The 27,989-nt window shown below is 33.7% G+C and overlaps 1 protein-coding gene across 4 annotated transcripts in view; it reads right to left on the bottom strand.

Annotated features, from left to right (window-relative positions):
* LOC136036351 (T-complex protein 11-like protein 1) overlaps positions 1 to 27,989 on the bottom strand; it is a 54,018-nt gene that overhangs the window by 25,502 nt on the left and 527 nt on the right. For all 4 annotated transcript variants that reach the window (XM_065718522.1, XM_065718514.1, XM_065718537.1 and 1 more), the window contains exons 2-6: positions 18,412 to 18,465; positions 16,989 to 17,159; positions 15,201 to 15,321; positions 8,969 to 9,082; positions 1,560 to 1,666 (exon numbers count right to left, since the gene is read on the bottom strand). In XM_065718522.1, the coding sequence (XP_065574594.1) occupies positions 1,560 to 1,666; positions 8,969 to 9,082; positions 15,201 to 15,321; positions 16,989 to 17,159; positions 18,412 to 18,449 (551 nt within the window). In that variant the 5' untranslated portion in view covers positions 18,450 to 18,465. The remainder of the gene's footprint in view (positions 1 to 1,559; positions 1,667 to 8,968; positions 9,083 to 15,200; positions 15,322 to 16,988; positions 17,160 to 18,411; positions 18,466 to 27,989) is intronic.

Here is a 27,989-nt window from a genome sequence, read left to right as displayed (position 1 = left end):
TACGCTGAATCTGATGTATGATTTTCGTTGAGATTCTATGACTTTAGGGGGTGTTTTCTCCTATTTTCTAAAATAAAACAAATTTTCTCAAGCTCGTAACTTTTGATGGGTAAGACTAAACTTGATGAAACTTATATATTTAAATTTCAGAACTAAAAGGCGATTCTTTTGATGTAACAATTGGTATCGAAATTCCGTTCTTTAGAGTTTCGGTTACTATTGAGCCGGGTCGCTCCTTACTACAGTTCGTTACCACGAACTGTTTGAAAAGTTAAAGCTAGGCTAGGTTAGATTACGTTAAATTAAACTTTAAATCTCAGAAATAGGTTAAATACCTAACCTAACCTGTCACCATCAAACCTTGCATAAAAAATAAAAAGTTGACTGGCAACGCTGACTAAATCCAAGAAGAAAAAATACAACCTGATCTTACTTGCACACCCCTCTCTGTAATGGATACGAAACCGAATTTTTCGTACGTTCCTATGTTCCGATGAATCACAAGCAAATGATAGGTAAGTCTACACCAACTAGCAAAAGATATCAGCCCTTCATTACAAAGATAACCAAGACAACACAGCCAATTGTTTCTTACAAGTCCCTCCCTTTTCTTAAGATTTGAACCACATTGTTTTTCTTATGTGTACAACAATACTGAAGTTTTCGACCCCTCTAAATTTTAGGCTGAGGCAGGAAGTGTACGCAGCATTCCAGAAAGGGATGCCATATTCATGACCACGGCCAACACCAGGCCTGAGATCCATACTTTCTGTAAAAGCTGCGGAAGTTAGACCCTTACCACCTTCTAAGAAGAATTTGGAATTCGCGGATTAGAAAAAAAGAAGACAAAACCAAAGTAATGCTCCTCCAATGTATAAATCAAAACAAATGCATATCCAAGAAATTAAGTGTAGGACAGTAGTATAATGCATCGAAGAAGCTTAATTTTGCAAATCATGACATAAAAAAGGAAACATAAAGATATATTATTTGAGTCGTGCAAACTTATCTCTAGGCACAGAACATGAATATTCTTCTTAAAAATAATTTTTAGCGATAACCTGATGTAGTTTTAAGGCACAGTAGCTTTTTATTACAGATAACTTTTATCAAGTCAATGATTTGTCCTCGTAAAATCGTTATGAAGTCAAGCATAGTCAATTCAAACTTTCAATAAATATTATTGAGACTGACCAGGAAACTATTCGGGAAACAAAATTTTCCCATGAAATATAATCTAGAAAGTAAGGCTCTTATTCACGAAAAAAAAAAATTGAGCACTTGAAACGTAACGAAAAGTACACATTATCAGGTTCACTATAAAAGATTTCGTTTGGATGATACAAATTTAAAGGCAAGTCTTAACTTTAGGGTAAGAACAGGGGCGTAGCTCCAGCAAATTTATTAGAAGGCAAGAGTGGTTCATATCTGGATAGTCAAGGGGCACTGGTTATATAATAATTTTTTCTTCGAATTATTGGGCGCGGGCAACTGCGTTTCTCCCCCCCCACCCCCAAAATAACACCCCATTGTAAGAATACAAAAAATGAAGAAATCACCTGTATAGTTTTATCACATTTTCTTCAGCTGCCAGTTCTTGCATCTTTTCATCTCTGATTGGAGCACATAATTTGGTCATTATGCCAAGTATGAATTTTCCATAATGCTAAAACGAAACCTGATTAAATTATCGGACAATTTTTTTTTAACAAGCACTTTGTCACACCAGTTTTTCCTACAGCTTTCCAACCCTTATTCCATTATTAATATGTAAGTATAATAGTTTATTATATTCCTAAGCATAATAATTATATTTCCCAAATATAAAAGGCAAAAAGTCAAATCGAGGGCAGGTAAGCTTGGCTAGGCTTCATGGGGGCATAATTTTTTCATTTAACGACTTTTATCTACCTCATACGCAAAATTGATGGATAAAATCAAAGCACCAACAAGAAGATGAGATACATAATAGGTCTAAAACAGTGGTTCTCCAACAGTGGTTTTAGAAAAATCATTTTTTTAGTTCGGGTATATCGCCAGATTACATAATGAATATTCCGATATCACAAGTCACATTCAACCAAGCTAATGAGCTCCAAAACGAAAAGTTAGACCGACTACTTGGTAAGCACGGTGATTTAATAACAGCAATAAACAATCCGTCTTCCGAAATACAGGAGTTAGAGAATCGTGCTTTAGAAAGAGATAGAAAAATAGCCGAATTAGTACGGTCACTCGAAGAACAAAAGCAGACGAAGTTGTTGCTCGAGCGTCAAATGCTACTAATTGAAGTGAAAACATCAAGTTCCAACTTGACCATACACGGCTTACCGACAGATATCCAAACCAATGCCTTGAAGGTCACGTGAAAGACCTGCTCAAGAATACCTTAAAAATTGCGTCACCTGTGTCAATTAACAAATGTTACCGCTTAGAAGGGAAAACTGACAATATAACGAAGCCGATTAAGCCTAGGATATCTCCTGGATTTCTTGTATCAATAACAATAAGAATCTGTTATATAAGGCATACTTAATGCATCCATCTGAAGTAAATTTAGCTGAATTTCGCAGATGCTAAAATTTTAAGATCAGAAAAAAGACAATACTTAGCCGAAGCATTTGTGGACGTAGAAGGGTCTCCCAAGAAGACATGGAAAATAATTAATAATTGCTTAGGAAACCATAAAACCCATGATATTACTGATGAACCAATAGCCCAAGATGGAACTAAGCTTGCTGCAGGGAAAGTGGAAGTTATCAATGCATTAAGTGCACAAATCGGCAATAAAACCGCGTCAAACTCTGGAAACGACCAGGCCCGTCATCTGGAAAGTGCTCCATTTTTCTTACTCCTGTAACCTCAGATGAACTATTACCAACAACGGAGCTTTTTAAGGAACGGATCTTCGAAAGAGATTGACCGGTCATCTAATAATCTGATTAAGTGCTCAGCACCAAATATTGTAATCCCGCTATCCCATGTGTTCAACCTCTGTTTGTAAAATCGGAAAATTTCCTTCTTGTTTCAAGTCTAAAAGAATTATCTCTCTGTATAAAGGAGAAGATCTGAAGAACCCAACAAACTATCGGCCGATTTCAACTCTGTCTACATTTGGGAAGTTGCTCGAAAAGTGCATATATAACCGTATAGTCGGCTTTCTAACGAAATCTAAATTTTTTTAGTCCGATGCCATTTGGCTTCTGGAAGTCTCATTTTATAGAGCATGCTATTATGGCAATGACTCAATTTGTTCATGACGCCTTCGACAAACGTGATATTCCTGCTATAATTTTTATAGACAGCAAAAGGCATTTGATATGATTTCTCATAAAATACTGCATACTAAACTTGACAACTTCGGTTTAAGAGGCCCAGTTAATGACTTAGTAAAATCGTACCTAAAAGACCGGAATCAGTATGTCGACGGAGGCGATACTTCTTCCTCATCAATATATCAATCTCAGTCAGTTGGAGCCCCACAAGGCTCTATTTTGGCTCCGCGGCTATTTCTTATTTGTGTGAATGATATCAGTAACAGCGTTAAAGATATTGGCCTTAACATATTATTTGCCGATGACACGGTATGCAATACCAGCAGCCCCGACTCCAGATCTTTGAAGTTCAGATTGGAATCAGCACTGAAGACGCTTATCTTATGGTTTTCGAGAAATAAATCGTCTATTAATTGTGCTAAGATAAAATCGATCGTCTGCTCTTGTACAGAGAGAACAGCATTGGAAATTGTGACGATTAATATTCAGGACCTACCCATAGAAATTTAAAGAATAGATAATGCTAAATATCTCGGGATAATAATGGATTCAAATTTATCAGTTAAAGGCTATGCAATTTATCTTCGACTGAAACTGTCAAGAAATATTGGAATGATGAATCATCTGATATTTATTCAGCCGTTTTAAGCCCCGATATGTCTTTATCATTCCCTAGTACATTCGTGTATAAATTACTGTCCCATTATTTTTTGAATACTTTTAAAATTCATATTCTACCCCTTCAGAGGCATCAAAATGAAGTTCTGCGTATATTGAAAAGTTACCTGCCTAGCCCGTATTCTTACCCTGGTAAATGATCCACAAAAAGTTATATGGTCAAACACGTTGAACGTCTTTGTCTGATTATTTTTATCAGGTTTTACATGCAAATTTAATCCGTGGCAGTTCTATAGTTTGTCAGGCTTTAATAAAATCTGAAAGGTCCCGTTTTTCACCACGATATAGCATTATATATAATTAGAACAAATTTCGTAGTTATATAGATTTGAATAAATCCTTGGTTAATAATAAAATTAGACTTAAAGAATTACTTAATTAGTAACTAATAATTTAATTTCTAGAGTGGATGCTCCTCATATTATTTTATTTATTTTATACTTGGTTATTTGGAATTTATTTGGAGTTTTGTTTTTCGTTATCATAAGAAGAGTTCAAGAGACATCTTTTTATTCCAGGATCTGGAGACAGTATCATTATTTTTTTTTTTAATTTTTTAGTGTATAAACTCGCACTAGATTTATTGTCACCGTAGGTCATTAATTTGATAGTTTTGCGAAAACATTTTTTTACTGATTAATAAAGAACTTGAACCTGAACGAGTCGAACAAACATTCTTTTGGGGGAGGGGATTTATACTCTTTAACTCCCCCCCCTAGATGCGGCCTTGACTTGTTTGCAAACGCAATTAAGAAGAACGAAAAAAGAGTGTCGAAACTGTGGGTGTTAGAAATAACCTAATTATACTTTTGAATTCAGAAGTGAAAGTTGCTTTGAGAAAATTAATAAAAACAGATTCAATAGACTTAAATCGTTTTCTAAAAGAAGCTCAGTACACTTAAATATAAATAAATATAATAATATAATTATATTTATAACATAATATAATAATATAATATAATATAATATAATATAATAATATAATAATATAATAGATTAAATATAAAAGATGATTAAATATTAAAATTTAAAAAAATAGATGATAAAATTGAATATGATTAAATATTAAATAAAATATAATTAAATATAATCGAGTAAGTAAGAGGAAAGGAATACAAATATAAATAATGGAGAACATTTATATGTATTGACCATAATATTAATGATGATACCAAGTTTAGTTAAAAAAATAATCCTCAGAACATCAACAACAATTTTTTTTTTACAATTCTGTGGCGTTTAGCCAGAAGGGGAGAGGTCATTTTTTCAGAGGTCATCCTTTTCTCCCCCAGAAGGGGGAGAGGTCATTTTTGAATAGAGCAAATTTAGTGTTAAACTGTTTCCACCAAATTCGTAAATTGGGAGGTAAAAAAAAATGGGAGATACCAACTTAAGCTGGTGACGAATGTAGAAGATATGGGGCTAGTCCTTTTTTGGCATATAGTTCTATTTGGCCTTTTCTGAGGTTTTGAGCAATTTCGTTTTGCCAACAGGTCACAAACGTTTTCTAAAGTTTTACTGTATGGACTAAAAAGCAATGAGACTAACTAGAATTCAAAGACACAAGTTTGACCCCAATAACTAAAATTTAATGAAGAAAACTTTTATCCTTCTTCAAAGCTTTCAGGCTGATCTGTCAAAAAATCTGTCGCCACTTTGTTGTAAGCTATGTTCCTGTAAAAGTTGGGATACTCTTCAAAGATGTAAGGAACAAGGGACATCATGCTGTCACATTTTGATGCTTCGCATTCAATACCAGAGTCGAAGCCAGGTGACGTTTTTCCCTAAGGTTCATCGTTTGGACAGGCTCGTCGTCCCTATGGGAATTTTTGAACGAGGCAATCCCAAAATCTTTCAACTAATGTCATTCCACTTAAACTGTTTGTCTTGTCTGTGTCAAAATTTCTTACAGTCACTTTTTTACTGTTTAATAAAGTAGAATTGAGAGAAAGAGTCAAACTTAGCGTAAAGAGCGGGGCGTTGAGAAGGAAACAGTCTCTTTCATACACGGAGTAATTTCTGTTCGTTTTAAGTTTTAATGTCGCTCCTTACTTTCAGTTAAAAAAAAACTGATTTTTTTATTTAATTTAAAGTAACAAATCACTTTGCAGACAAAATCTTTCAGTTAGTTTGCTCCTTCTAATGGTCCGTGATATCCATATATATATATATATATATATATATATATATATATATATATATATATATATATATATATATATATATATATATATATATATATATATATATATATATATATATATATATATATATATATATATATATATATATATATATATATATATATATATATATATATATATATATATATGTATATATATATGTATATATATATATATATATATATATATATATATATATATATATATATATATATATATATATATATATATATATATATATATATATATATATCTATATATATAAAAATAAGTTGTCTGTGTGTGGATCTGTGGATCAGGTGACGTCATGTTTGTTCGCATATGACGTCTGAATTATTTCACACTAATACAAAAGAAGAAAAAAACTAAAAAAGGTAAAAACTACAAAAAAAACTAAAAAGAAAAAAAAACTAAAAAAGCTAAAAAACTAAAAAAAACTAAAAAAAGGTAAAAATCTAATAACTAAAAAAAAACTGAAAAAAATAAAAAAAGGCAAAAACTACAAAAAAAATAAAAACTAATAAAAAAACTAAAAAAGCTAAAAAACTAAAAAAACTAAAAAAAACTAAAAAAAGGTAAAAAACTAAAAAAAACTAAAAACTAAAAAAGAAAAAAAATAAAAAAAAGGAAAAAACTGAAAAATAAAAGAGAAAAAGAAAACTAAAAAAATATGAATAAATATATATAAAAATAAGTTGTTTGTGGGTTATGTCTGTCTGTCTGTCTGTCGAGTGACGTCGTGTTTGTCCGCATATGACGTCTGAATTATTTCACACTAATACAAAAGAAGAAAAAAAACTAAAAAAGGTAAAAACTACAAAAAAAAATAAAAAGAAAAAAAACTAAAAAAGCTAAAAAACTAAAAAAAACTAAAAAAAGGTAAAAAACTAAAAACTAAAAAAACTGAAAAAACTAAAAAAAGGCAAAAACTAAAAAAAAACTAAAAACTAATAAAAAAACTAAAAAAGCTAAAAAACTAAAAAAACTAAAAAAACTAAAAAAAGGTAAAAAACAAAAAAAACTAAAAACTAAAAAAGAAAAAACTAAAAAAAGGGAAAAAACTGAAAAATAAGAGAAAAAGAAAACTAAAAAAATATTAATAAATATAAAAAATATAAATATAAATATAATATAAATTAGCAATCAACAAAGCACCGAGACACAAATGACGACCGGGACACAGGGAGTATAAATGACGACCAGGACATAAGTAAAAAAAAAAACTAAAAAAACTAAAAAAATGGTAAAAACTACAAAAAAACTAAAAACTAATAAAAAAACTAAAAAATCTAAAAATCTAAATAAACTAAAAAAGAAAAAAAAGAAAAAAGGAAAAAAATAAAGGAGAAAAACAAAACTAAAAAACGAATGTATATACAGACCGGGACACCGGGATACAAATGACGACCGGGACACAGGGAATATAAATGACGACCGGGACACAGGGACACAACTACAATGGGGACGCCGGGGGGCACAGGGGGATATAAATGACGACCGGGACACCGGGACACAAGGAATATAAATGACGCCCGGGACACTCAAAGAGAAATCACAGACTGGAACACCGGGACACAAATGACGACCGGGACACAGGGAATATAAATGACGACCGGGACACAGGGACATAACTACAAAGGGGACGCCGGGGTGCACAGGGGGATATATAAATGACGATGGCGACTCAGGGAATGGTCGATTAGCAATCACCATCAACAAAGCTCAAGGGCAATCATTAGAATCATGAGGTATAGATCTGAATACGGATTGTTTTCCCATGGACCATTATATGTTGCATGTTCAAGAGTCGGTAAACCTGACAATCTATTTATATGCACAGACAATGGGACAGCAAAGAATGTTGTATATTCGCAAGTTTTACGTAGTTAAAAACATATATATATATATATATATATATATATATATATATATATATATATATATATATATATATATATATATATATATATATATATATATATCTATCTATATTCACAGGTGGGACATAGGGACACAACTACAATGGCGCGTAACTAATATGGCGCGTAACGACTTACGCGCGCGGGGGGGCTTGGGGGGGCGCGAAGCGCCCCCACCAACTAGGTGTTGGGGTGGCGCGAAGCGCCACCCCAACAGCTAGTATATATATATATACGTATAAGGTAAGAAATTGCTTTCTGGAGAAAATGTCTTAGTTAGTTTGCTGCTTAATTTGATCCATTGCTGCTAATTTGATCCATATGTATGTCTATAAGGTAAGCAATCTCTTTGCAGACAAGATTCCTCAGTCAGTTTGCTGCTTCTTAAGGTTTATGATATCCGTATATATGCACCTATAAGGTAAGAAATCGCTTTCCGAACATAATTTCTAAGTTAGTTAGCTACTGCTTAGGGTCCAAGAGATGCATATGTATGTTTATAAGGTAAACAATCGCTTTGCGGACAAAATTTCTGAGTCAGTTGCTGCTGCTTAACTTCCATGAAATCCATAGGTATGACGTAAGCAATCACTTCCCGGACAAAATTCATCTGGCTCAGCTTTTTTTTTGAAAATATCAAAAACGTTTTACATGGAAAGCCGTTGTTTACTGTAAGGTCGTTTGTCCATAGCCATCCAAAAAATGAAACAAACAAAGCATAAAGAAAAGAATTTTAGATTGGGACTGGCAACCACACAAACCACATACAAAAACATGTGCGCAAATTGCCAGATTATGGACCGTAGAATTATTCGCAAAACTGTAACTTACAAATAGATTAACTCGAAAAAAAACAAAACAAAACTCAGTGGTCAAATACTACCAGATTAGAAAGTAAAAGAAGGCGACCTACTAAAAAGTCAAGAGTTCCTTTGTCAGCTTGCTGCTCTATTAGCTCCATATCCAGCACTTCTTCGATTTGCTGTCGGGTTGGAGTCTGATGTGGCATCAATAGACCAAGAAGATTCTAAAAATAATAACCAATGAACAACTCGATACACTAAGACCACACACTTGCAAGAAATCTGTTCCAGCAGGGGGGGAGGGGGGATTCCGGGTGGAGGAGCAAATTAATCAAAACATAAAGAAGCAAATAAAATGAATAATAAACTTGAGCAACTCAACCATGTATTAGGCTCCGAAAAAAACTATTAATCAAAATTGAGACATTTCCAGACAGCATATTGATGCTAAGCTCTAAATGGGTACCCGGAGAACATATGGGGTAGGTAAACAGGAAGGGTGTGCGAAAGAGCAAGATGGTTGGCCCCCGACCCTCCATTGCACTTTGCTGGCTGAAGGGCGAAGAAACGGAGATCAGCATCGCCGGTAGGGACTGTAAAGTCCAATGCCGTGCTCTTTACCTTATATTGATGCTAAACGACACTGTTACGGTGTAAGAATTTACTTCTGAGCCAAAAATCAAAGACCCTGGATACGCAAGAGTACTAAATACAAAAGTAAAAAAAAACTAAGCAATTTAGATTATCATTTTGCAATGACAAGAGAAGAAATCACATAATTAATTTCAGAAAATCACCATCAAAGCATCTTTGAAACGTCTTAGTATTCCAAATAAAATAAAATAAAAGTAACACTTTGATTTTCTGCAGGAAACAGTCATTTAATGCTATAAAATTTCTAATCTAATAATTAATTTTTACCCACTTCCCTTCTCAATTTCCTGTTTCTTAACTCATAAACCTCAGTTTTGAATTAGTTATTTAAATTATGAAAAATCATAAAAATCGATAAAATGTTTGGCATTATTTTTAGAATAAAACCCTGCAAAGTGCATACATCCTTGTACCACGATTAAAGATAAAACAAGCATTTTCTAAGTGAAAGTCAGCAGTGATACCAAAACTTAAAACGATCAGAAACTATCCCACATAAGAGGCGGGCTGTCCCCCTTTCAATCCCCCGCTCTTTACCCTAATGGTATATCGTGTTTAACTGAAAGCAAAGTGCAGTAAATACAGTTGGGGGATAATTCCAAGTGTTTTGCTTAATTATTTATCAAAACATCTGAACGGAAAATTTTATGGTTTAAAGCAAATATACATCAAAAGCCCTTCACTTTTCAAGGCATTGTGAAAAACTTTCTTGGCCCATTCCATCGCCCTTGTGCAAGAAAATTCGTTCTGGAAAGACTGGGTAAAGCATTATAGCTTTTAAGTCAAGAAAAAGCACGGCATAATCCTAGGACATAAACTCCATAAAAGGATTCATGTTAAGAAAACAATTCTTACTTCATAATGTGCAGTCATAGTTAACACATTTTCCACGGGGAGAACCTTTATCTTCACTTCTTTCATCGTTGTACATTTTTTTTAAGCAAGTTTCTGAAAAATAAGCATGAATTCGACAAGCATCTTCTCCGTCTTCAAATAAAAATTAAATAAAAAAAACTAGTTTTTTTTTAACTGAAAGTAAGGAGCCATATTAAAACTTAAAACGAACAGAAATTACTCCGTGTATGAAAGGGGCTGCTCCCTACTCAACGCCCCGCTCTTTACGCTAAAGTTTGACTCTTTCTCTCAATTCTACTTTATTAAACAGTAAAACACTTTAGCGCAAAGAGCGGGGCGTTGAGAAGCGATCAGCCCCTTTCATACACGGAGTAATTTTTGTTCGTTTTAAGTTTTAATGTGGCTCCTTATTTCCAGTTTAAAAAACTAGTTTTTTCTTATTTAATTTCTGAACGTTTTTGATTTAATGCACATTTGATTTGGCTCTCCGTACATAAATTATTAAAATGAAATTTGCATATTAATTCTTTTTTTTTGCGAAATGGCTTTCTCTTAGTTTTGATCAGACTATTTTGAGAAAAAAGGGATGGGGGAGAAGGCCCAATTGCCCTCTGATTTTTGGGTTTCTTGAAAAGGCAACTAGAATCTTTAATTTTTAACGAAAGTTTTTGTCAGAAAAAAAAATATAAGTAACTTAAGAATTAACTTACGTAACGAAATTTTATATACTTACCTTTTTATTATGTATATGAGGGGGTTTGTCCCCTCGTTAATACCTCACTCTTTACACTAAAGCTTTAATTTTTTTCCCAACTCTATAAGAATGACCCCTGAATCAGAAAGGCAATAAAATAAATTGTTGAAATTACTAAAGATACTTTAGCGTAAAGAGCGAGGTATTTATGAGGAGATGAAACCCTCATATGCGTAATAATCTCTGTTCGTTTTAATTTTTAATGCTGCTCCTTACTTTTCGTTCAAAAAACTTTTTCATATTTATTTTTTCATTGTTTTTTTTTATAATAATGCTAAAAAATCCTGCACCCCCTTCATTGAATTTCTCTTCCCCCATGACATATTCCTCCAAAGAAAGATCCCACATAGCCCCCTCCCCTTAATCCCCCAAACCCAAAATAATCCCGCTGAAAAACGTTTGTACACTTCCCAATAACCATTACTGTACATAAACACTGATCAAAGTTATGTAACTTGCAGCCCCTCTCCTGGGGACTGTGGGGGAGCAAGTCATACCAAAGACATATTTATTATGGTTGTCGACTATGCTGAACAAAATGGCTATGTCAAAATTTTGATCCCTTGACTTTGGGAAAAGTATGAGCGTGGGAGGGGGCCTAGTTGCCCTCCAATCTTTGGGTCACTTAAAAAGGGCACTAGAACTTCTAATTTCCGTTAGAATGAGCTCGGTCGATACGATGACCCCTGAGGAAAAAAAAAAAAAAAAAAAAAAAAAAAAAAAAAAAAAAAAGCACGCACCCGTGATCGGTCTTATGGCAAAAAATACGAAGTTCCTCATTTTAGTAGATAGGAGCTTGAAACTTTTACAGTAGGGTTTTCTGATGCGCTGAATGCGATGGTGTGATTCGTTAAGATTCTGTGACTTTTAAGGGGTGTTTCCCCCTATTTTCCAAGATAAGGCAAATTTTCTCAGGCTCGTAACTTTTGATGACACAGACTAGATTTGATGAAACTTATATATTTAAAATCAGCATAAAAAACCGATTCTTTTTATGTATCTTTTAGTATCAAAATTTCGTTTTTAGAGTTTTGTTTACCATTAAGCCGGGTCGCTCCTTACTACAGTTCGTTACCACGAACTGTTTGATTAAACACCATGAGTGCCACCTAATTATTTTTCCTATCACATATTAATATAAAAATAGTGAGAAATTAGGTTAGTTTAGGTTGGGCTAGATGCCAGTTGGGCATTTGTTTAAGCACGTTTTTCAAGACTTAAAGAACAGACACAAAAAATTTAGAAATGTGGTAGAAAAACTGGACGTACAAGGAAGGATGTGAAGATTAAGGTTCTCTTAATCTTGTGTTAATTTTGTTCTTGTGCATCTTGTTCTTGTGTTAATAGTTCTTGTGCAAATTGTGTTAACTCTGATTATTCTGTTTATTATGAAGTAAGAATTATTTTCTTAACTTGTTTCTTTATGTGAAGCTTGTGCCCCAGGATTACACCAAAAGCACTCGTGAAAGGAAGCATTTTTCTTCAAAAAATGAAGAAAACCAGATATATTATTTTTTTTTACAAAATAAAACTGGATTTGCATACACAAACTTCTGTGTCCACGCTCAGATAGGACATATCGCTTCTCAGTACCCATACAGTATATAAGGCAACGTCATAGGTTAGATCCCTATCTATCTGTATGTCCATCCGATTTATTTCAAACGGTTCTAACAAAAACCTTGAAAAAGCGTACATAACTGTTTGTAAGATGTTGTGCGCCCTAAACTCATAAAAGAATTGACTGGCATAACTCCTAATAGCTGGTGCACAACTATGCAATACTATAAAACCATCAGTTTAACTGTAAGAACGGTCTATGATAACAGTTAATTTTTGTTGACATTATGCAAGTTTAAATATGAATATTACGCCAGGCCCCAGAATGGGCTCTGAGACTTATGTCAGTACCCTTTCATATTTCAAAAGGTTTTGGTAGATAAAATTAAGATTTGGCTAAAATTTAGGGTAAAATTACTGCTTTGCGAAACAAACCATTCCATTTTAATTTTAAGACACGTTTGTGTCCTTAATACATAATTTAATATTGATTCCTTCCTTAGGCACTTAAATAAAACCTTCATAAAATGAAGTTTACTTTGATCAGTAAAAAAAAAAAAAAAAAAAAAAAAAAACTCGTGTCAGTTCCTTTGTTTAAAACCGATAGAACAGACTGGAATGACTTAGAATTGAGCACCAAAGATTCTGTAGAGCTATTTCGTATTCGGTAGAATTGTTGTCTTAAGTTTAATCATCGTCCATCTAAAATGAACGAATCTTTTAGCTTTTTGTTGCAATCCCCTCTCGATTTAGAGAATTTAACATTTCACACAAATAGTTAACAAAACTATATGCTTTTTTGATGTTCAATTCTTATTTGATAGTGAGTAGTAAACTATCAATTAGTGCTAGCAGAGCCCTACCCCTTTGATCCCCGGTACTGGCACTTTTTTAAAGGCCACAAAGAATAGAGATTCCCCCGGAGCTGCCATCTTCATAACCAAACTCATAAATGGCGAAATTTTTAAATAAAGTTATAGACGACATTGCGTTTTCTTCTCCAACGACACAATTTTTGGCTTATAAGCAGTTTTTCCCATTGAGTTTCAGAAAATTGTGTCTGGTATAGGAGTCAAACATGAGACCCAAGGTTTCCTATGGTAAAGAACGACACGTTATTTATCTGGGCCAACAAGTCATTGATGATATTATGTTCTTAGAAATATATTCTAGGCAATCAATGCACTGTTTCTGGACACTAGCTAATTGCGTAATCGATTTCTCAATTGGAGTTGGATTTTTTGGTAAATATTATAAGAGGCACTAGCCCCTTCAATTTCTAATTGAGGGACTTTTTCAAAGTTTCTACGACAACAAATGGCCATCTCAAAATTTCTATGAGCCACCTTTCAGGAAAATACGAGATGTGGGGGTGGAGTTATCCACCCTCCGATCACTCTGACTCTTAAAAAGGGCACTAGAACTTCTGATTACCAATCCAATGAACCCCCTCCGAAGTTTATACGGTCACCCTTTCTATATAAACCTTATACGCCCCTACGGCATAAGTTATAACCCTTGCCCCCAGATTTTTTTGGGAGGGGGCATTTCATCTCCATAGACATAATTTCAGGACCTTCCAACTACGTTGAACAAAATGGCCGTCTCACAATTTTGATTGGATGTATTTGGAGAAATGGTGGTCGTAGGAGAGGTGTTAGTTGCCCTCCAATCACTTTCAAAAATTAAGAAGGGCAATAGCCCTTTCAATTCCCCATCGAATGAGCCCGTTCCTACGACAACTTTTTCGATATAATACGTTGTGTATTATTTACACAATGTAATAAAATGGACTATTGGTAACAAAGGGGCTATCTCACAATTTCAGGTGAATGTGTTTTGGAAAAAGAGGATGTCAGGGAAGGGGGAAAATTAGTTCATCCCCATAATGAATGACTCTTACAAGGAAAATAGAACAATACATTACCAATCAACTGAACTTATTCTAAAGTTGAAACGATCATCCCTTTCATAAAAAGCTTACATTTCTGGGGGGCATAACTTATAACCGTTACCCCCAGGCTCTGACGGATTCTGTCAACCCCATAGGCCTTATTATATGGTCTTTCCAGTATTTTTGAACAAATGGCTAACTCCAAATTTCTATACGATGCAAATACGGGAAATACGACGGTGGGAGGGGGGTGGTTACCCTCCAATTAATTTGACTCATAAAAGGGGCAATACAACATCAGATTTCAAGTCAAATAAGCCCAACAGAAGTTTTTACGACCACCCTTTCAATAAGTATAGCACATCATTGGCAAAAACCAAAACTAAGGCTCTTCACGAGTTTTCTCAGACTTCTTCTGACCTATCTATATCGTTTTTTCGTTATGCGAGAATATCCCAAGATAAATATGTGTATCTTTCTCTCTCCCAAGATATCATTTTTTCCCAAAAAATAAGGAGCCGTTTTCGAGAATAAAATATAAATACATACATAAATATAAAATTATTGCTATCTTATAAAGATAATATATACATATAGGTTACTTAGACATACTGAAAAAGCATACCTCTTTAATTTCTTGAAGAAGAACTAGCGCCTTATCATAAATTTTTATTTCACCACTTAAATCCTCTTTCAGAACGTCCCAAAATGCTTGCTGTACAGTACTTTTCACCGTCTTATGAAGTCTGTAATCAATATAACAAAATTAGTACCATATATAAAGCACAGATGACTACATCCTAAATCATGGTTAGTTATGAAGTCTGTAATAAAACAGTTCGTGGTGATGAAAGGGGTTATCTCCTCCTCAGCGCCTCGCTCTTTACGCTAAAGATTTTTTCATTATTTTAAAAAGTAGAGTTGTGAAAAAGAGTCAAACTTTAGCGTGAAGAACCAGGCGTTAAGGAGGGGACAACCCCTATCATATACGGAATAATTTCTGTTCGTTTTAACTTTTAATGTTGCTTCTTACTTGAAGTTTAAAAAAAATTGTTTTTTTATTTAATCAATATAATAAAGTCAGTCCCAAATATAAAGCACAGATGACTACATCCTAAATAATGGTTAGGAGTTATGGGCTGTTTTTTTTTACTATGGATTGTGATCCTCTCTTACTAGGTTGCTAGCTACCGCTGCAACGCGCATAACAAAGGTTTGATATTTTTCCGAAAATAATAGAAGAACGGTTAATGGAAGAACGATTAATGAAAAAGCTAGAATTAATGAAAGACTTTGGAAGATTAAAATCAAGGTTTGACATGGTGCCAAAAATAATGAATAACAACAAACAGAAGAATAGGAATTGATAGAACGAGCAATGAAACAGCGATAGTGGAATGATTTATGGAAAAACTGTTTAGATGGGCAGCCAAAAATTGAAGTTATTCACTAGTCGGCAATAATCAAAACATGACTTCTTTAAATGGAAACAAATCAAAATACAAGTTTTTTCAATTGAAAGCAAAGAACAACATTAAAACTTAAGATGAACAGAAATTATAAGAAGGCTTAATATCCTAATTAAACGGCTCTTGTGTTTCAGGAGTCGCTCTTAAAAAAACTAGGACACCAAAATTAAACTTTAGCGTAAAAAGTGAGGTATTCATAAGGGAGAAAACCCCATCACATACAGAATCATTCTATTCGTCTGAAGTTTCAATGTTGCTCCTTACTTTTAGTTGAAAACTTCGTATTAATTACATTTTTAATGGTCTTTCGAATAATGTCAGGAAATCGTTCTTCCTTTTCCATGGAATAGCCCGCCTACCAAAATTAAAAATTATTATACTTTCCTAGAGTGAGAGAAGATTTCCCTAAAACAGTTGTAAAGCTTCTGAAGGATTTTGAAAATCAAAGACTAAGAACGACTTTTTTACATTTCCACTCCTCAAAGGAGGCTTTAGTGAATACTCCAAAGAGTAAAACTTATTCACCATGTGGATGAGTAGATCGTCTTTCCTGTTAAGTAGAAAATAACAGCACTTTTGAAGTATGCGTTTATTTAGAGAATGATATATTATGTTAATCTTAAGCACAAGAAGCTAGAAAAGAACTTAAGCACAAGAACTGGAACTTAAGCACAAGAATCAGGAAAGAAGTTCACTGCACTTAATCTGGAATATATTAAAGAAACTAAAACAAAGATTTGATTGAAAAGGGTTCATCCACATCTGGATAGTTGAGATGCATAGCTAATCTAGTACTTTCATGGTCAAGTACTTTCACTTAGGACTGTTACAGTGAAGCACGTGTTTTTTATAAGAAAAAACCTTTGGCTGCCATGAAACAAGTGCCTTATTGTACCTAACCTTTTTTGGTCTAAACATGCTATTATGAGAACAAAGAAATATACTTAGATTCAGGCTGTTTCTCTAAACGAAAATCTTCATCCAACGCAATTTCATGAGCCAACACCATATTAGTAACGCCTTTGGCTGCATTCATGATATCACCAATTGAAATAAACTTTGGAGGCGATGCTGCCACCATACTTTCTTGAAGCTGTTCTGAAATTGTTCGCTGCCTAGAAGAGGTCTTTGACTTAAAGATTTTCAAAGAGTATTTCCCAGTTGGTCTTTCATTTTATGACAATTGTATGTTTTTAAACATAAAAGAAAACAAACAAAAAAAAGTTTTGCGTTTATACTGCCTTTCTTAATATGCCGGATGTATCTAGCATAAAATAGCACAATAAACTAAAACATATTTATGGTACAAAATAAATACATACATTAAAGTTACAAACTGATACACATCTGATACGTAACACTACTCTAACAAAAACAAATAAACAGATATTTTTTTTAGCGTCTCTGTACTATTATAAATTCCAAGGGGTCAGCCAACGTTAGATCAAGTAATAGACAATCAAAGGCAGAGTTAATGCACCAGCTTTAGCTATGTAAACAGAAACAGGTCTTCTCTGTTTTCTCCCTTAACCTATTTGTATGGAAAGGAAGGGTTTTAAGAAAGGGGAGCGCCTGAATGAACCCTTTTTCTCCTGGGAGCCCCCATAGCCCCCTCCCATTCCATCAAGTAAAGAAAAAATCTGATATATGCATTCAACTCAGAATGATTATTAGATTCTGAGTATCTATCACCAGCAGGAGGGGCGATCTACAAAGCACAGAACACAAGCACCAAATAATAAAATTAGGACCTTCTTCCCAAACATATTTTGGCACAAAAGATGGACTAGTAAGAGGTTTCGAAAATGAAATTTTGCAGGTTTATTCTGAAGGCATTGAATCAAAATCTAGTGGTATCCACTTTATTCCACATAGTCAAAACACTCAGTAAGGATGCCTACATTGATTACATAATATACGCAGTACTACAAACAAGGGCACAAAATCCTCCTATTTGCACATTTTGCAAAGGTGGATTTTATTAGAAAAGGTGAGTATATTACACATAGCTTGAACCAGAGTTATGGGAGTGATCACAGCAAATACAGTAGGAAATTTTCTTTGCTGAGGTTCGGTCAAAATCTAGGGGAATAGGGTATTTTTTACCTTTCCAAAATGAATCACAAGAAATGGATATTTTCCTAAATCTAGGGGGCAAATCCCCCTTCCGACAATAGGGGGGGGGTGGATCCCTAGAGTGGATCCAAAATTATATTCGGAAATGACTTCAGATCAGCAAACCCTTCAAATAGTTCAACACAACTGCACAAAAAATTTTACTGTAGGCAACAAAATTGTAACTCTATGTAGCACCTCTGAGATACCTTAGTAAAAAAAAGAAGAAACATCTTAACAATTTTTACAAACCTTTTACTAGAACTGCCTTCACCCGGATGGTCTGACATGTTTCGTATCTATCTCCTGAAAATAAAATATAATAAAGGATAAAAAATAATTCAAATAAACAGTGTCTAAAAGAACTATAAATCTTAAAGCTATTTTAATAAGTATTAAAACTAAAACTATTAAACTATTAAAACTTTTAAAACTATTAAAACTATATAAATAAAGTATTTAATAAGTATTACACCTGGTCAAATCAGACAAATGGAGATAAAGAGAAAAGCACAAGCTTAAAGCAAATTGAAAAGAAATAGATATTTCATTAATGGATGAAAAAAAAACAAGAGAAAAACTTAAACTGAGCAGAACTTGATCATTCAAAAGATAGAAATGTGCCACTTCACCTACTCACCACAAATATAGCAATGAGAATCAAAGTTAAACAGCTTCTAAGAAAAAATTGATTTAAAATTAGTTGCTTCCAGATATGACATTAGCCAAAAACATGCAGACAATATGAAGAATATTTATGCTTCGATTGTGTCAAATTTGTTGAAAGAATCTGTGGCAACAAAGGAAAAAAATCATTGAACTCTGAACATTTTTTTTAAATATTGGTGTCAAGTTTCTTGGCGTAAAACTGTCAAATGAAAAGTGTTGATAGACAAAAGTTATTTTCAATTTTCTAATGGTAATCTCTTTTCAATCCAAACTGGTATAGAAAATAGCTGCTTACAAGGGGTGACAGTATATATTATTCTCTAAATGCCATGATTGCTTCACCAAAACGCTATTCACCATATATAATAATATGCACTTTAACACATAAAGAAGTGCCATAGATCTGCGCTTAGAGTGAGCTCAAATATATTCCCAACAACTAAGTGTGCAGAAAGATAAAGAAATCGCAGTCCTTATACCCAAGGTAGGAACAATATATTATTTTTTTTCTTACCAAGGCACTTTGCATAGAAGGGGTTTCGTAAAAAGTTCGGAAGGAGCTCATTCGATTGAAAATCTAAAGTACTAAAGCACTCTTTTTAAGAGTCAAAAGTGATTGGAGAACAACCCCCCCCCCTCACGCCCATCATTTCCCAAAATCCATCCAATCCAAAATTATGAGATAGCCATTTTGCTATGCATAGTTGAAAGGTTCATCAATTAAATGTCTTTGAGGATGTCAAATTATGCTAGTTGCTCATTATATGATATAAGGTTTTTAAGGAAGGAGTGATTGTATAAACTTCGGAGGGGACTCATTCGACTGGAAATTGGAAATTCTAGCACCGTTTTAAGAGTCAAAAGTGATCGGAAGGCGAAGAGCCCCCACGCCCTATTTTCCACAAATTGATCCGATCGAAATCGTGATATAGACATTTTGCTCAAAATAGTCCAAAGATCTTCTGCCAAGTCCCCCCCAGAGCCTGGTGCGAAGAGTTGTAAGTTATTCCCGTGGGGATAAAAGGTCTTTCCGGAATGTATAGCTGTATAAACTTCGGAGAGGGCTCATCGATTAAAAATGGGAAGTTCTAGTGTTCTTTTCAAGAGTCAAAGATAACTGAAGGGTAATTAACCCGCCCTCTTTTTGGCAAATTGATCAGATCAAAATTTTGACAGCAACTTTTTTCCAAAACAGCCCAAGGGTCAAATAACTATGCCTACTGGGTAAACAAACCTCCCCTCAACAAGAGCTGTAAGCTATGCGAGTTGTCCATGATTAATATATAAAGTTTCAATGGAAGAGGTGGCAATATAAAGTACAGAGGAGGCTCATTCAAATTGATATCGAAAGTTCTATTTCCCTTTTTAAGAGTCAAAAGTGATCTGAGTGCAACAAGCCCCCCCCACCTCACCCTTTTACACAAAATGCTTCCAATCAAAATTTTGATAGGGAAATTTTATTCAAAAAAGTCCGAAAGCCGAACAAATATAACTGAGGGGTTGACAAATCCTCTCAACCCCTTCAGCAAGAACAGTAACTTATACAAGTTGCCCATCCCTAACACACTGGAGGATTTATTAGAGGGGTTGACCGTGTAAACTTTGGAGGGGACTCATTCGATTGGAAATAGAAATTTCTAGCTCCTTATTTAAGTACCCTTTTTAAGAGCCAAAAGTGATTGGAGGGGAACCACACCCCCACGACAATCAATTCACCAAACACACCAAATCAAAACATCAGACAACTACCAATCAATACTGCTATCAAGGCTGAGAGTATTTAAGTGAAAATTTGATAAAATATTGAGGGGAAAGTTAAACTAAATTAAAACGTACTATATGCATACACCTTGTAAAAAGGACGTATCAGCAATATCTTTGGAATGGCTGTATCAAACTGAAAATTCCAAGACAATGAGTAGGTGTTCAACTGGCCAAAAGGCAACAGGTGAAACCTAATACTGCTACTACTACTCCTACTACTCTTGCTACTACTATGATATCAGTAGTATTAACACAAATGGTAGGAAGGTGAATATTTGAGAGAATATAGAGGGGATATTTGAATTAAATCAAAAGGCCTCATGCGCATGCAGATTGTCAAAAGGGCATATTCACGGTATGGATTAGGCTATTAAGTTGGAATTTACAGGGAATGCTTAAATGGTAAGATCAATTGATCAAAAATTTAATATTTGCACCCTACTAATACTGTGGTGACTACAACTACCACTTCCGTAGCCATTATTACCAAGGCAGAGGGTTTTGAATTGAAAATTTAAGGAAATGTCGAGGAGAAGTTGAAGTAAATCAGAAGATGGTATGTGCATACATATTTTCAAAAAGGCATATCTACAATATCTTTGAAAATTGAAATCGATTGAATTTGAAATTGAAAGTTTGAGTGCCCTTTTTAAGAGTCTAAAGTGATTGGAGGGGTAACAGATATCCTCTCACACCCATCAATTCCTCAAACACATCCAATCAAAATTTTGAGATAACCATTTTGTTTAGCAGATTTGAAAAGTTGACAAAGGGGTTGACAAAGGATATCAATCCCCCCCCCCACAGCCCTTGTTATCCCTTACAATTTTGCCCTTACCCTTGCCTCGTAAGCTATAATCCCTTACCATATTGGTAATGATGTTTTTTTTGATAATATGAGAAATAAGAACATGGGCTTAATACTCCAAATAAGGATTGTTTTTGCTAAAGTAAAGAATTCACAATGCTTGAAAAAAAAACAATTTTCTTATGCATATTCAGCTGCACAATACACACACCATATCATATTCTTGTTTATTATATATTTTTGGTAAAGATATATGGAAGACTTGGATATGGATATGGAGAGACATGAAGTAAATGATGGACTACCACTTTCCTCTTGGCATTTTTCACTTTTTTATAACACGACTTTGCAGCATGAAAACTTTGGCCAATTTCAATTTCAATTCTAAATTAAACTAGGTTAAGTTTCAATTTATTTCATTTTAATTAACCATGTCATCAAGTATCTTATGTTGAAATTAGAAGGGCTTAAAAATACCTAATACTCTGCTTCTTCTTGATCTTAACAACAATTTTGGTTATTTTATGCACAAAGCTGTAAATTACAATTTTAAACTATTTTTATTTTGACAGGAGGATGAAAATTGTTGTGCTTTGACACCCAGCAATTTGCTAATAATAACAATATAGCACTACTTGAACTGATGAGGAATTTATTTAGAATTTAATCTGTATTCTATTTGACAACTGTGGAAATACAGTGACAAAAAAAAATGTTTAAATGCTTCTTGGGGTAAAATCGCTCCAAAATATAAACTGCAAAAAAAAAATAATATTAAGATTTTGTTCATTTACTCTTTGCTTACAAGGCAACTGAAAAAAAGTCTACTTTCAGAAATATGCTTTTCGCACACATTTTGATTTTTTTTTTTTTTTTATTTGGGCCCTTAGTGAAAGGTTAAGATTAATTGCTCATTCAATTTAGGCCTTCAAATAAAATCATAAATTATAAAATCATTACCTTCAAGACATTTTTCTAGTTCTTCATCTTTCTTTTTTATTTTTACAGAAATGAATCAAAAACGAGTAGACTCGTAATAAAGAACAAGGAGTTTTTAGCAAAAGTAATAAGTGAAACTATATCTTAAGCAATGCAAAAAAAACAAACAAACAACTACCAGAAATTATAATGAACAATGAACTTAAAGTTAAAAGAAACAGATATTAGACTTAATAGAAAATGAAACCAATAATGAACTTTAATGCACCAAATATAGAACTGATATTCAACTCAAGCTCAAAGCAAACAGAAATTACTAGATATATAAACTAAAAAGTCGTCTTCCTTGTACTCCAATTATAGTTTCAAAAAAATAACTAATTAAAATATAAGCATTGAAGTTAAAAGAAACAGATATTAGACTTAATAAAAAAAACAATAATGAATTTATAATGTACCAAATATGAAATTGATATCCAACCCAAACTCAAAATGGTCAGAAATTACTAGATAGATGAATTGGACAGTCGCCCCTTGCACCCCTTATTACAGCACACGCCTCATTTGCGCTTCATTGAAAGTAATGTATACTTTAAATCTTATCTGTTTTACCATTAGAAAATTGAGAAAGAAATAGATTAGTGAAAGCTCTCAAAATTAACGTAATTATATTTTATAATATTCTGGAAGAGAAAAAGTGTTAAAGCATTTATCCAAAGAGGGATGACTTGCATAGACAGAAATTCGAAACCTTTACAAGAATCGGTATTTACCATTCTAGCATGCACAAGTTCTCTGACACGCAAGGTATTTTTTAGTCTATCCTTATCCCAGGTTTAATCTTTTAGAAATACCAAAATTGCACACCTGTAGGGAAAATGAACTCTAAAAGATTTAATGCTTGTGTCTCAAGTGCCAATACCAATTGGAATGAATAAAAAACTAAGGGCTGGGGGGTCAAAACTATGGAGCAAAACAGATAGCAATGTTTCTTGGATAGCTCGAATCTTTGAAATACATAACACAAATTCTAGCTAAAAAATGCATATATAATTTTAATCAAGCCCCAACAGGTCCTTTTCATGGTTGCAAATGACAGAATGTAGTTCTTCCTTCATAGGGATTATACTGTGCACTAATACCTAAGACTATATTAATAGCTGCTAGTCAGATATTGGTACCCCCCCCCCTCTACTTGCTTTCTGATATAGGCTAGACCAGCTCTATATCATAGAAACGTATAACTATGAGTCTATCTCCAACTTCCCACCAGGTTTAGCTCCATCAAAACATCCTCTTCTGCTAAAAGTACTTCAGAAAGAGTTAAGGATCCCCTCCGCCTTGTCATCCCTTTGTGCAGATTCAATCACTCCAGGACTCTGAAAAATAGGACCCAACTATTAACCCTGGCTAAGTTCGGTTGAGATCCGACAACACCTGTTAGTAAATATCAAGATATTTAAATCTAGGTAGCTTTTGCCCCTGTCCCCAAAGAAGAAATCTGGCTTGTTTTCCAAAACCCCCTGAGAAGCAAAACTAGGATATTGGCACTTACCTCTGGTCAGTTTTTGGTTTAGAGTAACTAAATTTTATGGTAAATACCCTTATGATAAAAATTCAGAAACCCTTCCCTTGTTAATATCAGGCTATGTTTATGGGCCAAAAAGGTTACAACTTGAAAATTAACCCTCGTTCTTGACCAAAATTTTTGAAATCTAAAAAGCAATTCTAGTAAATGTCAGTATTAAAAGAGTTTCATATTAAGTCTAATATGTGTTTCTTTTAACTTTTAGTTCATTGTTATTTCTGTTTTTTTTTTTTTTTTTTGCTCTACTCAAGACATAACTTTGCTCTTCACTTTTGTTAAAAAAAAAACTTGTATATTTGATGGGCTAAAACCATGTCTCAAAAAACTAGATTTTATGTCTAAACATCCTGATACATGGGGTCAACAAATTGCACATTCAAAAACGTTTATGCTAATATTCCAAAAATACAAGGAAAAGGCCAAGAACAAAAAAAAGTATAAGCTTTTTTTAGGACTACAGTGAGCCAAAAAAAGACAAAACAACCTTCCCCCATTAAATTCTTTGGCCTCCTATCTATTAAATAAAAAAGATTCACACAAGGTAATGTTTCAAAATCTGTGGAAAGTATGGACTGACAACCCCCTCCCCCAAACTACATAATTGATCAGGTCTAAACTTAAAGGGCAATCAATGTTTAAGATGACAGAAAAAAGTTAAAAAAAAAGATTCTTAGAATATTCCTGTGAGGACCCTTTCTTCAAAAAGGTTTGTTATGGTACCTATATGTCTTTTCAAATCAATATATGCATGAGTTGTAAACAATGGGTTTCTTAAAAAAGAATTAAGATTTGATATGTTGACTTCTTCCTGAAAGTGTTGGACTCCTTTTCCTTCTTCAAAATATTATACAGTCTGGCCACAAAGAAGTTTTTAAACTACACTTTCATTTCTATGTAATTCTTAAAAACCAATAAGAAGCCAAATAGTTGAAGTGTGAAAAATAGATATTTTTGTGACCCACATTAGCCTACCATTGCAAAAAAGAGAAGCAAAGCATGAATAGGGTTTTATAAGACCAAAGAAATTACTGGATGCAACAAAATGGATACTTTGAGATGCTTTCTTTTTTTCAGCAATAAACTGTGTCAGCAAAATCATGGATACAGTCTTTTTTCAGCAATATAAGAGAAAGCATAAAAAAATATCAAGTTTACACTTTCTGAGCAATAGAGGCAAATAATATAGCAAAACAAAGTCAGGCAAGCACTTGTCTAGCTTCTAATTGAGAACATTGTTAGTGGTCATAATTTGGGTGAATGGCTGATCATTTTCTATTTAAGTTTATTGCTTTTATTTTCTTCTGTGTAGCTAGCTTTTTAATTCTTCTCATTTGAGTTTTTGTTTAATTTTGATTACCACATTTTTTTATCTGCTTTGTATTTTTACTTAGAAAATCTCAACTTAATTTTTGAGACTTTCTTTTATACTGCTAAAGAAGGGAAACAGTTGTCTTCTTGAAATATATGTTTGGTTACATCTAAAATTTTTATTACCTTTATTCACACTTCAGAGCAAATTAGTTGCAAGAACTGTGATGCTCCATAGTTGATGATGATGATGATAGATCTGGTCACTGTGTTAAGGTCAAGCAAAAAACCATCAGGACTAGAGAGTGCTGGAGAGATGCAATTTAAGCCCACTTGGCAATAGCGATCACATGGTAGGTATGGTTCAAGAATCATTCTCCAGCAATTTAGAGTTGGCACCACCACACAACAGCAACTTTGAATTGAGTGTGCAAGATGGTTGGGTATGACAAGCTGCATCATCCTGCAAGCTCACTGTATATTGTCTTCCAAGAATGTTACGGTAGTGAGGGCTGGGAGGGGTTTCCCCACTGGAATCTCCATGGCTTGGGCTCCCATTCCTTGTTGAGCATCTTTTTGAATTCCTCATGTGAGGTTGCATAGACAGTCTCTTGGCTTAGTGGGTTCCAATCATTCAACAGTTGCTGGCTGAAAAAATCTAGATGGGCCTTGGTGTTAATGGTGTATTCGAACAGCTTTTTGGAAGTACTTGTGTTTTTTTAGTGGGGAAAGAAGGTGAACAGCTTCTGGTCTGCTTGCTGAAGGTACATATAGGTGAACATCATGTTGTTACACCTATGCCAAAAAACGAGTGTTGGGTCGAAAATGAGTTATTGGCTTCATAAAACCCCATTCTTGCTTTTCTTCTCTTTTGTTTTTAGCATGAAACATTTAGCCTACTCTAGCCTAAGCTGCAAATCTATTTCAGAAAGTTTCTTTTGTTGAGGCTTATGCCTAACTCAACACATTTCTAAGAAATTAAAAAGCTTCTAAATTCAGCATCCTGTAAGGGTACTTAGAAAAATTTTCTTGGAAAAGCTTCAGGAATAGATGTAGCCTAGGTCAAGACTCAAAGACTCCTGATATGACTTTCCCCTTTTGAGTTAAAGCTGACACAACTTCACAACACTAACTTCAGAAGGAGTATGCAAGATAGTTCAGACAAGAAGCAATACCAGAGTTTGGCGCATAATACTTCTTTGTCAGCATCATGTCACCACAGCAGCATCTGTAAACAGTACATATGGGGGCATTTCCATTATTGAGCTATGAATTGGCTGGACATACTGCTTGGTGCCTTTTTGATGCTGTTTTCAAATATAATCATTGTTTTACCTGGAAATTCAATTTTAAGTCCTTAAAGATGATACCATTATCTCTTATTTTTGGATATAGAAAATGGTGAAAATGTTGGTTAAAAACTTCATCACATTTACATTTTGTTAAAGTTATTTAATCCACAGGCATTGATTGTTCATGATCTAATTGAATAAACAACTTATAAATTTTCTCTAAGATGATAATTATTTTTTGTCCTATTAAGGGCTGCTGTTTGCCATGCATTACTGCATGCTTCAACCTGTGTACCCCCACAATTGGATTGACTAGGCAATGATTACTGGATTGACAACAATTCTTACTTAATCTTATGCAAAATAACTGTAGTTAACCACATTTCAACTGCAGACCCACTATAATTCCCCCCCCCCTTCATGTGTAAATATATAGCCTGAATTATATTTTCCCATGTATTTTTGGTTGTGAATTTTGTTGCAGCTGATTCAATTTATGGGTAGACCAGTTTAAACAAGAGTGAAGTTAACAGCAGTGTATAAGTGGTATCTAAAATAAGAGAGAGGGGTATAATCTTTGAGGGTCCATAAAGGTGTTAAAATTGTAAAGTGATGATCATATTTGGAAAGAGCATAAGAAAGGCTGTGTTCATCTCATTTGTAGGTCAATAATATAAACTGCACCAAATTTAAAAAAAAAGATATGATCTTTAAGGGTCCATAAAGGGCTAAAAATTTAATTTTCTGAGTAGTCTAAAATAATGATTATTTTTAGAAAGAGTATAAAGAAGTGCTCTCTAGAGAGCACTGACCTTTGATAACCTTTGAAAATCTTTGTATTGTAAAACTGAAATCTTGCAAAATAGATCTTTTGCTTAAATGAAGTAAAAATAAAACTGTTTTCAGCTTCACAACTTTACTCAATCCCAAATTATAAGGTTTCAAAGATATGCAAATATGTTTTATAAATTGTGAAAAACCATTGATATGGCTTAAAATTCTACTTAAATAAACAGGAGTTGCATTTTCAGAACAAAAGCCAGAGAAAAGAAATTAATAACTGAAAATTAAGGTAAAATGTTGTTTTGTCAAAATTTCAGTAGGGGCCCTGTCAAAAACAGTTTTGACAGGTTTGTCCAAAAACAGAAGCCCTGTCAAATAGGCAAATTTCTAAGACTTAGAAATCAGAAGAGGGTTAACATAGAAGCTTGGCAATACCTTCCTAGAGTAGGCCTATGTTTTTGACCAGGGATTCATTACTTGGAAGTTTTATTTTCAATGATCACAGGACTCATCCCATAGGCTAAACTAGAACTCTACTCTAAGAATTTATTAAAATGCAAAAACCCTCTATCTTATCTTTAACTAGACACCCAGGGGAGCCAAGAGACCACTGATTGAAACTGTTCCAGAGGAAATCAAAGATATGTACAAGCAAATCCCTTCTTATCAAATAATATTT

The sequence above is a fragment of the Artemia franciscana genome, chromosome 2 (genome assembly GCF_032884065.1).
Source record: "Artemia franciscana chromosome 2, ASM3288406v1, whole genome shotgun sequence".
Taxonomy (NCBI): Eukaryota; Metazoa; Arthropoda; class Branchiopoda; order Anostraca; family Artemiidae; genus Artemia; species Artemia franciscana.
This window is presented reverse-complemented; position numbering and strand designations above follow the sequence as displayed.